This window comes from Pyrus communis, chromosome 15 (assembly GCF_963583255.1).
Source record: "Pyrus communis chromosome 15, drPyrComm1.1, whole genome shotgun sequence".
NCBI lineage: Eukaryota > Viridiplantae > Streptophyta > Magnoliopsida > Rosales > Rosaceae > Pyrus > Pyrus communis.
The window spans coordinates 12,792,795-12,807,030 of record NC_084817.1 but is presented as its reverse complement, the minus strand read 5'-3'; the positions used below and the strand labels follow the sequence as shown (position 1 = coordinate 12,807,030).

The 14,236-nt window shown below is 36.6% G+C and overlaps 2 protein-coding genes across 3 annotated transcripts; one reads left to right on the top strand and one right to left on the bottom strand.

Annotated features, from left to right (window-relative positions):
• The first annotated feature begins 3,383 nt into the window (after window positions 1-3,383).
• On the top strand, window positions 3,384-9,884 carry LOC137717871 (NAD kinase 2, chloroplastic). Of its 2 annotated transcripts, none has more exons than XM_068457366.1 (8): window positions 3,384-3,734; window positions 4,729-6,660; window positions 7,670-7,791; window positions 7,879-8,020; window positions 8,115-8,339; window positions 8,600-8,674; window positions 9,253-9,365; window positions 9,488-9,884. In XM_068457366.1, the coding sequence occupies exons 1-7, from the start codon at window positions 3,504-3,506 to the stop codon at window positions 9,361-9,363; spliced, it is 2,838 nt and encodes a 945-aa protein (XP_068313467.1). In that variant the 5' UTR covers window positions 3,384-3,503; the 3' UTR covers window positions 9,364-9,365; window positions 9,488-9,884. The 2 variants fall into 2 exon arrangements, with proteins under 2 accessions (XP_068313467.1, XP_068313466.1); XM_068457365.1 differs by having other exon boundaries at window positions 3,386-3,734; window positions 9,264-9,365.
• A 1,325-nt stretch (window positions 9,885-11,209) lies between these two features.
• On the bottom strand, window positions 11,210-12,541 carry LOC137718650 (1-aminocyclopropane-1-carboxylate oxidase). The gene is made up of 3 exons (XM_068458203.1): window positions 12,440-12,541; window positions 12,072-12,280; window positions 11,210-11,807 (listed from the first exon to the last, which is right to left on the bottom strand). Exons 1-3 carry the CDS (start codon window positions 12,539-12,541, stop codon window positions 11,210-11,212), a joined length of 909 nt encoding a protein of 302 aa, XP_068314304.1.
• Between the last annotated feature and the right edge of the window lie 1,695 nt (window positions 12,542-14,236).

Below are 14,236 nucleotides of genomic sequence, written 5' to 3'. Positions count from 1 at the left end.
TGTCAGATAACCATAGTGAGGAGTATTGTAGGATGACACATGTACAACAAGTTCACAATTTTAAACCACTTAGATTTAGATAGGATTTTTTATTATTATTTTTAATTTCATTAAAAAAAAAACCTCCTAGCTCCGCCTAGCACCACCTAGCTCCGCCTAGCACCGTCTAGCCCAGCCTAGCCCCGTCTAGCCCCGCTTAGCCGCCTAGCCTGCCTAGGCAGCCGCCTAGAGCCCATCCGATTTTTCCCACCGATTTGCAAGAAAACGTCTCAGCTCACCACTGCCCAGCGCCTAAGCTGTTTTTTAGAACATTGAATGTAGATATAAGAACATGTTGAAAGTTTTGTACTTTTTGTTTTTTATTCATGGTTTTTTGTTTTTGTGGTTGAATTCAAATGCATAAACAAAAACTGCAGTAATTGTTTGACACCCAAGAGCTAGACATCCCTAATGGCTCTCTCCATATGTCTCTCTGCGCACACATAATGATCTTAAAACAAGAAGGATACTTCCTTAATCTTTTTTCAATTCCATGTTATTTCTTTACTTAAAATAAATAGAAGAAGGATAATTCCATGATTTTTCACTTGCACCTAAGATGTAAGATGTGAAGAGTGTGAAGTGTATATAGAAAATGTGGGGTGTAGAAAATATAAAATATATGTTGAGAGTGTGGGGTGTGAGGGTATTATGGGAAAGTATGTGGGGTGTATTAAGATAAATTTTAATTGAGAAAGCAAATGTGGGATGCATTCAACAATATGTGGGGTGTTAATATAATAAGCCTAAATAAATACATGTTTACACTAAAACTAATACATCTTAAAAAAAAAAAAATACAAAACAATAAAAAATATAGACTTGTTTTATTAACACCCCACATTTTGTTGACTACACCTCATATACTTAATACACCCCACATTTACTTTTTAAATTAAAACTTTTCTTATTACACCTCACGTATTTTCCAATACTATCCTCATACCTTATACCTGACACCTGACACCCGACACCTCACATCTCACACACCCCACACCTCACACACCCCACCATCATCAACTAATTAGCCACACATCAGACTCCTCATCTCTTTCAAACAAAAGAATAATCCACATTTTAAAGACAAGAAAGATGAATAAAATTGTGGAATAAAATTTCCATCTTGCTATTTGATTTATAAACATCCGTCAAATTTTCTTGAACAATCACGTTGGATTCTAAGAAGCCTAATGGACAAATGGTAGGAACTGTTCTTATAAGGTCATGTCAGTTCCAACCAGCCAAAAAATATTGAATTTCTTCATCAAACAGCCACAAGAATATTACATATAATTACATCTTAAAATTTTATAATATTCTTCAGTTTTCTTTCTATTTCTTGGATTCCAATTAGAGCAGGGCTTTGCAAAAAGTCAAATTTTTATTCCATTATTTAAATAATTTCTTGAATGTGAAAGCCAACGAATGAACGAGGAGCAAAACTAGATTTTTTGTTCCATTCATCAAAAGATATTTTTTCATCAACGTGTTTGTGTTTTTAGAGTTTTGTTCTACAATGGGGAGTAAGAGTAGCTATGAGGGTTCGAATAGTCATTTCATATTAGAGTTACAAGTTGTTTAGTATTACATTTTTAAGTAGGATGTATTTAACAACATGTGGAGTGTTAATAAAAAAAAACCAAAAATATATATTTATTATGACCATAACTTTATTATTGTATAAAGCTTTAGAGTTTCTATTAAGACCATAACCTTAAATTATTATTGGGTCCATGTTTTCTTTAAAAAAATTGAAGTTGGGTTTGCTGAAAATCTTTAAAAAATTGCCCAAACTTTTAACTAATAAACTTTACTAACCCTAGCAGAGTTAGCCGCACCCACCCACTTTTCTCTTCAGATGAGACTGCCGTTTCTCTCGTCTCCTCTCTGAATAGACCAGCGATCTCTCTCTTTCTCCCCCTTCATCCCTCTCTGCAGCAGGTCGTTCTATCTCACCCTCCCTCTCTCTCGCCCCACCTTTCTCTCTCTCTCCCTCTCTCTTTTTCACTCAGATTTCGTGACTCGTGCAACCAGAGGTGGAAGGCGACGGGAGAACGGCAATTGGGAGAGAAGGCAAGAAAAAAAAAAAGGAACGCCTAGCACCGCCTAGGCCCTAGGCAGGTGCCTAACACCTCCTCGCTTTTGTCTACCTATTGGCACCTAATCGGAACGGCATGTCACCGACCCGCGCCTAGGCGGCCCCCTAAGCCGATTTTTAGAACACTGCTAATTCAAATGTTGATCGACATCAAGGATTCCTACAACCATTTCACCGGCAGTAACATCCGCGGGGATACGATCTGTCGCTTTTGACATGGTCTTTTGTGAGGGTTGTGGAATCCGATTTAGGGATCAGAGATAATAAGGGAATAAACTGATTGCCAAGTAATTAGAAGATTTTTGTTCTTAAGTGAAAAAATTGGGATGAATGGTTGGAAAAGATGAGCTATAGGGAACCCATTTGAAGATTAAAGTTCATATTTTCGGAAGACAATCTATGGAGATAGGCGATTGATCATATTTGAGAACAATATTGGTGTATATAGTTGCATGGTTCAGTACTTGGATATGAAGGTTGTGTGGAAAGAAGTTGAAGAGAATTGTTCCATTAGAAGAGTACTAGTGAAGAAGAAGAAAGCCGTGCGTAGAAGGCAAGAACAATTTGTAGCGGACGCTTGGTATTATCAATTGTTTTTTTTTTATTTAGGAGATCATCATAGTTTGATTTGAAGGTGTCGAGTGAATGACCAGGTGTCAAAATAATGGACATGTCACAGAAATGTCTCACACAAAATAAGTACACAAGATTTGGGAGTGGTTTGAAAGTATTTTTAAAATGATTGAAAACGTTTTTGGTGAAATTGATTTTGGTTCCAAAAGCACATCAAGTACTTTTTGAAAAAAACACCATGTATGTGCTTCTTGTAGAAAGTATTTTAAATATTTTTTCACGATCTACTTGAATTTTTATTAAATGTTGATTTTAAAAATATTTTCATTAAAAATGCTTTTAATTATTTTAAAGGTATTTCCGAACCAACTTTGAACTTATTAAGGAGGAAAAGATAGCCGATGTTTATTATGTGGGCATGATTTGCATTTTCTTGATAACTGAGATGGTTAAACGCAGCTCTCATGCGTTCTACAAGGCTCCAAAAAGAATAGCACTTAATCCAATAAAATTTCCAAATAATCCAATCAATTTCCTCCAATTACATGATTTGATTCAAAATAAAATTATTATCCAACAAGAACCAATCTCCACCAAGAAAATAAATTACCACAAAACAAAAAGATTTTAGATAATTTCTCAATAAGTATATAATAATTTTTCAATTTCTCCACAACACATTTCATTTTCTCGTCATCCAAACAAGTTTTTAACAACTGAAAAAAAAAAAAGGAGAGAGAGAGAAAATGCAAATTGGGCAGTGAAAAATTCACACAAGGTGGCATGCAGCCTCATGTGCCAGCTGGCCATCGTCGTCGTCGACATGAATCGGTGCGCTTCATCGCCTCCCCATCTCTGCGTCTTTACGCCGTGCCAGTTCTCCGGCAGCAGCACCACCGCCGTCAAGTTCTTCAGGTTCGGGTTCGAGTTCCAGAGGAAAGAGCGATTCAGGCGGCGGCTTAAGTTCGTTGTCGGTGCAGAGCTTTCGAAGCCATTCGCTCTCAGCTTCGGCTTGGACTCTCAGGTTAGACTACTCACTCTAGTATTAATTCTCTCCCTTGTTTCTGACATTTGAGTGGCGGTGGAGTTGTTGAATTGGTAACAGAAAGACTGAGATTATGCTAAAACTGCAAATGGGTTTCATTGATTGGCCAAAACAAAGAAATGGGTTTGATTGGGATTTGTTTGATAATCTACTGTCAGAGTTATGTTAGATTTTGTGTATAAAATCAATTTTGTCTAAATTTTTATGCTTTCGAATTGTTTCGATCATTAGTGCTCGCACTTTTATTGGTGATTTTTGTTGCTATTTACTAGTTGAAAATCTCTCAACTGGATTTTGGAATTTGGAATCAACACAAACCAATCGAACCGTGTTTATGTCATTCGTAATCCGGCGGCAAGAAATACTTGTTGTCATGGAATAAATTTTGGGGTGTATTCAGTTGGAATTTTGAGGGAATTTAATTCTTTTAATGAATCTACATGATTTTAAGTGATTCTCTGAAATTCAATGCGTATTCAATTAGGATTTTAAAAAAGTTTGTAACATTCCAGGTGTATTCAATTAGAATTTGATTTTAAAGAATTTGAAAAAGTTGAGGAATTAGAGGGAATTGGAGAGATTTCGTAGTGTGTTTTAAGCATCCACAAATCTCACCTCTTCCCATGAGATTTCGTGCGAATTGAATCAAAATTTTACATGGAATCTCTACAAACCAATTAAACTCCATAAAAATCCATGGATTTATAAATCCATTTAAATCTCTCAAATTCCCAATTGAATACACCCCCCTTCATCCCTTTCAGTTTGTTAGTTTACCCTTTGTTTTTGTATACAGCGTGCATGTCTGTGTTGGTTTCAAAACGTGTGCTTAATTTGCGAACCTTGTGTATATAACCTTATTTTGATGATATTAATCATATGAAGAAGTGTATGATTTATAGTGGAAACTTAATAACTTGATGACCTCTTGTAAGTTTTGTATAGTAGACTAACACTGCTTCTGAATTTGAAGACCTTTCGGCCTCATGATCCTTCGCAATTACCTAGAATTGGTCCTATTCCTGGAGATATTGCAGAAATTGAGGCATACTGTAGAATCTTTAGATGTGCTGAACGGCTTCATAGTGCATTGATGGACACATTATGCAATCCAGTAACGGGTGAATGTAGTGTTTATTATGATTACCCATCAGAGGAAAAACCACTTTTGGAGGATAAAATTGTCTCTGTGATTGGGTGTATGGTATCCCTGTTGAACAAAGGAAGGGAGGATGTGCTTTCTGGTAGATCGTCCATTCGCCTTGCAGATTTAAGTGTAATGGAGGATGAGCTTCCTCCACTTGCCATTTTCAGGAGTGAGGTGAAAAGGTGTTGCGAGAGCTTGCACGTTGCTCTTGAAAACTGGTTGGTTCCTGGGGATGATCGAAGCTTGGATGTATGGAGGAAACTTCAGAGACTGAAGAATGTCTGTTATGATTCTGGTTTTCCCCGAGGGGAGGATTATCCTTGCCATACACTTTTTGCGAATTGGGCTCCTGTTTACTTATCCTCTTGTAAAGAGGACATTAGGTCCATAGATTCGGAGATAGCTTTTTGGAGGGGTGGCCAGGTAACAGAAGAAGGTCTGAAGTGGTTACTAGAGAAAGGATATAAAACTATTGTTGACCTTAGGGCAGAGACTGTAAAAGACAAAGCTTATCATTCAGCCATAGATGATGCTATTGCATCCGGGAAAGTTGAATTGGTCAAAATTCCAGTTGAAGTTGGGACTGCACCTTCAATGGAGCAGGTTGAGAAATTTGCATCTTTGGTTTCAGATTGCAGCAAGAAGCCGATCTATCTTCATAGTAAGGAAGGAGCGTTGAGAACTTCTGCCATGGTTTCTAGATGGAGGCAATACTCGTCACGTTATAATGTGCAGTTTGTCTCCAAGCAGTCAAGCGCTATCAACGATGTGTTACTACAAAATACAAATGGGGCAGGCGAAGTGCTGGAGCCTTCCACTTCTAAGAAAAGGTCTATCCCGGGAAAGAACAAGCCACTGCAAGGGGAACTGGACAAAACTTATGGTTTAAATGGTGTATTTCAAAAGGATGTGTCTTCAGATAGGGATGAAACAAATCAGAGCTCAAATGGGACATATAACAGCCTTATGTCTGTCCAAGGCATGACATCAGTAGAACCAGATAAAAATGGGGAAGGAAATATGATGAACTTTTGCAGGGAAGTTGAACCCCTGAATGCCCAAGTTCCTCCTTGTAATGTTTTCTCTAGAAAAGAAATGTCCAGGTTTCTGGGGAGAAAAAGCATCTCACCTCACTCCTATTTTAATCATCACTTAAAAAGGTTGGCTACATTACCAATTTCCAGAGGTATCAATATTAAAACAATGCAGAGAGGCGGTACCAATTCAGCACCCGAGCTTGTGGTGGTACAAAATTCATATGGGCCACCTTACAGAAAGGATCTGTCTCCAGAAGTCCAGACCTCTACTTCTGGAAATGGGAAGTATTTGACTAGTGTTAATTCTGGTTCTGTTCGTCCAGTTGTGAACGGATTTGATGAAGTGAATGAAATTGCAAGTAATGTGTCTACTACTCCGAGTAGTAGTTATGATGAGAGTGTCTTACCTAAAGCAGTAAATGAGGATAGGAAGAGTAATGGTGGAGCCACCTTAGCTTCAGGAGACGATGACCTGGGGTCAATTGAAGGAAATATGTGTGCTTCTGCAACTGGTGTTGTAAGGGTGCAGTCAAGAAAGAAAGCTGAGATGTTTTTAGTTCGAACAGATGGATTCTCTTGTAGCCGAGAAAAGGTGACGGAATCCTCCTTGGCCTTCACTCATCCAAGTACCCAGCAGCAAATGCTTATGTGGAAATCCTCACCAAAGACAGTATTAGTGTTGAAGAAGCTAGGGCAAGAACTCATGCAACAAGCTAAAGAGGTACCATCTGAGAATCTAGTATCTGTAAATATTCTACTCATATTTAAAACCTACTATCTGTTTTTAGATGATACTTTCCATTTTTTACTTGCAATGTGGTCTAATGATAGAACTGGTGTCAGTCAGAGTTTCTAAACTCTGTTATTTAGTTGGAAGTCTTGTCCATATTGTTTTGCATCTCTCTTTTTTTTCTTTTTTTATTTTTTATTATTTTTTTTTATATATAAATTTTCTCTTAAAAAAAAATACAGAGTTTGTATCAACGATTAATGTGTATGAATACAAGAGTGTAAACCGGAAAGATCATGCTCATTACAAAATTCCTACATCCACTACAATGAGAATGAACAACTTAGGCAATGGGGTTAGTTCATTAAGCATTACAGATTGCTTGCTTTGCTAGTACATGAACTTGAACAAACTAAAGGGTAAATTAAGGGGAACATGTTCTTACTACAGCTCCTCCACACATGTATTTCAAACAATTTGGCATTTAGTAGCATACATATAGTGGGATCCCAGGTGGGCTTTCTCCTCTTATAGTTCAATGTTCCGAACTGACTATCTTTTTCATTCTACATCCACAAATCATCCTTGTAAAAAACCAGTCAAACCCTTTGATTATCATCACGGATTCATGATCATGCAAGTGTTTACCAGAAACATTGTGTTTGTCTATTTCGTTAATGTAGTCAGATATCTTAATGATTTCTGATTGGGATTATTATCATAAACAAGGATGATCATTTAGGAAGACTTAAAACTGTTTAGATCGTTAAGCGACAATGCCCCATGGTCCCCACAAAGGGATTCCCAGTTTTGCAAATGTAGGGATCCCTCTGTGAAAGGGCCTTGTGTGCACCATACAGTATATGGATGCATTTTTATTTTCTGCTGGTATATTGGAAGATATCTTACTATGTCAGCAGTTATTTTTAAATGTACGATTATTTAATTTGTGAGTTTGTTCGCTGGATATTCTTATTGCTTTTTCCATGTCTTTGTGTAGGTTGTCTCTTTCTTGTATTACCAAGAGAAAATGAATGTTCTGGTGGAACCGGATGTGCATGATGTGTTTGCTAGAATCCCAGGGTTTGGATTTGTTCAGACCTTCTATAGTCAAGATACCAGGTACCAAACTTGTACCTAAAGTTGGATAGCAGTTTGTATATTTCACGACCTTATTGGAAATTTGCTATACTTGATTGATACATTCAGTGATTTGCATGAGAGGGTTGATTTTGTGGCATGCCTGGGAGGAGATGGGGTTATACTCCATGCTTCAAATCTGTTTAAAGGTGCTGTTCCCCCAATTGTATCATTTAATCTTGGATCTCTGGGATTTTTGACTTCCCATACGGTGAGTTCTTTGATTGTCTTTTGTAGGCTTGTAGTTGATTTATGTTCTCTCATAGATTGTCAGTTGTCTAACCCATCTTATATTTTTGTATCAGTTTGATGACTATATGCAGGACTTAAGGCAAGTGATCCATGGAAATAACACAAGTGATGGTGTTTATATAACTCTTAGAATGCGGCTCAGGTGTGAGATTTTTCGAAAGGGTAAAGCAATGCCTGGGAAAGTATTTGATGTCTTGAATGAAATAGTTGTTGATCGAGGTTCTAATCCATACCTTTCTAAGATTGAATGTTATGAACAAGACCGGCTTATAACCAAGGTGAGATTGTTATTGCATATCTTATAAAATGATTATTGTAATAGGCTCTAATAATGTCCTAAACTTTTCACGAGTAAATGAGTTGTACTTTGTTCTCCACAGTCATAGAAGGCCGTTTCTTTTTCTTTTCCTAGCTGTCAAATCTGTGAGAGTAATTACTATATGGATGGCATCTGATGTGATGAAATTCATATAACATGGAGAGTTTCCGTAACAATTATGTTGTCATGCTGTCTATTGAAAAATGCCACATCTTTTAGGTCCAAGGTGATGGGGTCATTATCGCTACACCTACAGGAAGTACTGCATACTCTACAGCTGCAGGAGGTTCCATGGTAAGCAAAGTCCTCTTCAGTGTCGTAGTGACCATCTTTCAATATTTGGTACCTGGCACTTGTGCAAATTGAAGGGCTTGGGTGGTTCAGTTTGCGTTAGGTGTGATATTTCCTAATGAAAGAGAAATTCTCTTCCATATACTTATTTCTGTATATGATTTGTTTAAAAATGCTAGTTCCTACTATAAAGATTATGGAGATTCGTATGGCAGACGTCTATTTTAATGTACTTAGAAGTGGTGCTCAAAGTCTATGTTAGTACATATGCGTGCGTGTGTGTATTCCTAATTTATGCTAGACATTTAGTTGCTTTTTGCCTGAACGTAGGATTGATGAGGTGTTTGCTCAGAAAATTGCTAGTTTGTGTTTAAGCACACGTAGGAGTCCTTATTTATTTGGCTAATTCAAACTAGTGTGGGGCAAGTTTATAAACAAGTTACTGACTTTCAATTTGAAGATATTATACATATTGACCAATCAAAGTAGAAATTCATGCTGAAACCACAATTTTTATTATTTGTCTCTCGTTGTTGCGGTTGATTTTTAACAAAGTCATTGTGCTTCTAACACTAGATAAGATGAAATGCAGGTGCATCCAAATGTCCCGTGCATGTTGTTTACCCCAATCTGCCCACACTCCCTCTCATTTAGACCAGTTATACTTCCAGATTCTGCAAAGCTTGAATTGAAGGTGAATCTTGTTTTCCCCCACGCTTCCAGCATTATTTATTGTTATATCTGGAGGACTAGGAGAGGATTTTTATAATTATAGCGAGCTGTTGTATTCATGAGATAACTCATTTACTTGTACAGATTCCAAGTGATGCTCGAAGCAATGCCTGGGTTTCTTTTGACGGAAAGAGAAGGCAGCAACTCTCAAGAGGAGACTCTGTCCGAATATCTATGAGCGAACACCCACTTCCAACTGTTAACAAACGTGACCAAACAGGTGATTGGTTTCGAAGCTTGATTCGTTGCCTAAACTGGAACGAAAGACTAGATCAAAAGGCCCTTTAAGCCTCCGAAACGAAAAAAAAGGAAACCTACTCCACTCTTCCTTCTTGGTTAATGATTCTGTATATTATTGTACATATTACAGATTAGAGGAAATCAAACTGAGAGTAAGTATGTTCATTCTCAGTATAAAGCAGTAGAAATTATACTTACTCTTTCATGGATGTTATTGAGTGATCCTCTTTTCATTTTTTAAGTGCTATTAATTTTCCATCACATCTATTTTTTTTTTTTTTTCATGAGAGAGACTAGAATTGAAAATCTTACTAGAGAAAGTAGGACCAATTTCTTTTTTTTTTCTTTCTAACAAATTATATTATTTGCTGAAGGGGGTGGAGGAGTGGGTTAAGTCTCAAAATGTACTAGCAATAATATGGTTCAAATTCGTTTTTGGCAAAAATCGAACTAAGACTTTTCACTTAACAGTGAAGAGGAATACACTAAACTATAGTATTGGTGGCATGACTAATTCCTTATGGTCAATAAGTTTTTATGGCAATTGGTGGCTTGCTTCCTTTTAGGTTTTGTGAATTTTGTCATTAGGCTGTTCCATGTGGATATACTTAGGATTTGCTAAACATATAGGGAACCATCAAAGACGCCTGTAAAGAACCGTTAAACATAAAAAAATACGTAAAAGGCTTGTAGTTGAAGCGGTTAAGAATAATCTGAGGTCGAATGCTAGATTCTTCCCTCGCAACATCGCTAGTATAAAAAAAAAACAAAAAAAAAAAATAAATAAAAAAAAAAAGAAAAAAACCCAAGGAAAGTAGATTTAATTTCTAGTTAAGTTGATTATATGCATTGCTAAAACACGTAAAGAACTGTTAAACATAAAAAACAATACGTAAAAGGCTTATAGCTGAAGTGAGTAACCTGAGGTCCAGGGCTAGATTCTTCCCTCTCAACTTCATTAGTACAAAACCAAAAAAAAAAAAAAAACAAAAAAAACAAAAAAAAAAGATTTTAATTTCTAGTTAAGTTGAATCTATGCATTGCTAAAATGCATCTAGCTAATTATGACAAGTCTATTAACCAAAAAGTGGCCATCAAAGTCCATTGATACATGTAGATTGGTTAGATCAGTTGGTAAGAGCAATGTATCCATCTCCTTACACTCAAAACTTAAATCTCCCTAACAATAGTACGTATATGATATTGTCTTGTCAAAAAAAAAAAACAAAAAAAAGAAGTTTCATTGCTACATAAGGAAAGAAGGAGAAGGGCATAACCAACAACAAAATTTAAGATTGCAATCCATAATATTTTACTATTTACCTAGCAAATCTGAAATGGAGCTTTTAAGCATCCTCAGGATTACACACCAATACATAAGAAAAAAGCAACGTCAAGCACATAACACACAGACTGACTTACACCCACTTCAGCTTTCTCCTCCCACACAGAAGTTTTTCAGTTGAGAGCGAGACGAGCGAGTATGTAATAATAGTACGTGCTTAACCACCCAAGTGATAAAAAGCGAAGTAAATTTATCCCCATTTAATTTGGATCATATGTTTTTTACACGGCCCTCACAGACTGGAACCTTGGTTCCTTGGGGAGGAACTTCTGCTCAGCATATACAGAGAGGTAGTCACCAAACACAAACTTGGGATAAGTCTGATCCACTTCTTGGTTCTCCTTTTTGACCAATTCCGGCGCAGGAGCTATGGTGGCCTTCATTGATGGGTTATAAAACGAAGCAATTGACCTTCGATTCCCAGTTGGGGTAGCCAAAACCCTGTGCCAAACACTCTTGTAGCGGCCATTGCTCAGGACCTCAGTCTGGTCCCCAGTGTTGATGACAATCGAGTTGCGCAATGGCTGCACGTCTATCCACTGCCCATCTTTCAGGATTTGGAGGCCTCCAACTTTGTCATCTTGGAAGAGCAATATTACACCGCCTGCATCAGTGTGAGCTCGGAGACCAGTCACCAGCTCTGGCTTAGGGCATGGTGGGTAGTGGCTCACCTTGGTGCCGAAAAAGGCATTGTCTTCTTCGCCACCGTTGAAGGCTTTCTTCATGTATCCCTTTGGTAACCCTAAGTTCTCATCCATCACTTCTATAACCCTCTCAGCAAGTTTCTTCAGTTCTCTTCTGTATTCTTCCATGGTTTCCCTATCAATATGAAAAATAATTATCAGATTCCATATAATTGAACACTGCGATATAATATATCACATATTTACAAATTCTACTCCCCTTAAAATGTGACATTGTCATACAATCTAACATGCTATGTTGCCAAACTGTTAATCTGAATAACTGATTAGGAATTTTAGGAGGAATACGAGTCAAATTGATAGCCAGACAACATATTATGTTAGGAGTTTGAGAGCATTGCTTGAAGCGTGCTGCTTACTAGTTCTACATATTACTTACTTGAATCCAGGGGTTTTCGAGGGCCATTCGTTGTCATCCAAGAGGGTGAAGACATCCTCCCAGTCCACATTCTCCAATTTTTTGTTTTCATTTACCGCCTTCATTAGTGTGGAATTCTTAAAGTTCTCCTGTCTTTCCATCCTAAAGAAGTCCCCAGTCACCTTCTTCACCCTCTCGAGAAGCTCCTCCGATATTCCATGGTTCACCAGCTGTGAAAAACACAAACGTCCAAAATTAAACACTTTTGTAAACGAAGAGAAAAACAAAGCACAACAAAGTAATGAGAAGCACAAATACATGAGTAGTGAGCTAAAATTACGTTGTTCCCCACCAAACATATAAGCTAAATCAAAGATGGATAATAATACCTGGAAGAATCCCCATTCCTCACATCCATTAGCAACCTCAGCCAATGTTTTGGCCCTTTCTTCACCATCAAGTTTTGAGAAATCAATAACTGGGATTGCCATTGATCTGATTAAAACAAAAAAAATTACGCTTCACAAATAGAGAGAGAGAGAGAGAGAGAGAGAGAGGGTTGGTGGATGTGGTGAGGAAGAAAGGGTGGTGATCAGCCTATTTATAGAAAAATTTCCCGCCATCTGTTGGACGTTAACTTTTTATTCTTTTAATATTTTTTCCCCTTTGTTGTTACTTCCAATGTAGCCGTTAGGGTAAAAGGTATGGGACGGTGACCCTTCGCATTTTAAAATTAGATACAAGGTCAATGCTTTGTGAGGTAGCATTGGCAACCCACAACATAAGCATACTCTTCCTGCAGGTGATTCACCTCGTTGAGTTTCCCTTATTCTTTTTAATTACTATATCAATTACATGAACCATATAATCATGTCCAAATTAATTAGCTGCCATTGGATAGATATCTTGATGGCCACTAATAATTTGCTACTACAACAAAATAAAATATGGAAGAAGTGTGACAAGGTATCGTTACAAAAATTATTTTTTTGACTTTAGGGTGTGAAAATCATTGTTATCTTATCTCTATATCAAGTTATACTTTTTTTTTTTCTTTTAATGTCAAACGATAAGTTTGTTAGATTAGAGTTGACGAGGTTCGAACTCACGTCGTGGTAGAGGCAACACTCCTCACCAGTGTGGTAGAGGACCACTTGTGTATCAAGTTATACTTTGACTTCTAACTTATTACAATGTGGAGTTTATTTCTATATTTAACTAGCCCTATTTGTGATCAAACTTTTTTATAACATCTCTAATAACCTAAATGGATTATTTTTTTTGGTTATCATTTCCCTTAAATTATTAACGTCAAAATTTTATTGTTTTTCGACAATATTGTGTTTGTCAATTTATTAGGTCACATACAAATATCTAAATAATTTTTTATTTTTTTATTTTTTTATTTCAATGAATATTCATAAAGATGATCTATGAATAGCGACCTACAAATGGTTTGGATTATAACGTAAGATTACTTTATGGAGGGAGTTTGACATATGTGTGTTTTTTTTAAATATACATTTCAAAATCATAAGTAAGATCAAGTTGATTTTTACCGTGATGGGGGAATAGATATGAGAAAAAGAATTCTTCAAATGAAATGGTTCTAGTTCATTCATCTGCCAGATAATAGATTCCAATGATCTCATGGCAACATACATAGCATGTCCTTGATCATGTGCATTATTATTCCTTTTCTTTTCTGGTGTTTCTTCCCCATATATTACTAATCCATTAATATTATTATTTTAAGCTTATTTTACTTACAGCATAAATCTCTGCCGACGATGGTTCACCATGTTGACAGTGACCAGCAATACCTTGTGGCCCCTATCGGTCTTTCACACACATGGAAATCAAATGCTTTCTGTGACAAGTGGTTACTTGTTTAAACTTATAATACACTGATTTGCAGGCATAGTTTGAGGGTTAAGGAAGGCAAGGGCGAAGACCTTTATAAACAAAGCAATCGTCATCAAACAATAATTAATTTAAATGTTATACATTGTCAACTCCATTACTATATGTTTACGAGATTAATAATTTTATAGTTAACATATGGTAATTTTTTATTTTTCCTCTTATGTTGGAGAGGATCGAATATTCAAATTCTAAACCTAACCGAATTCTAACAAAACAAGAAAAAACAAAAAGTTTAAGCAAGTACATACTCTTTTAGTGTC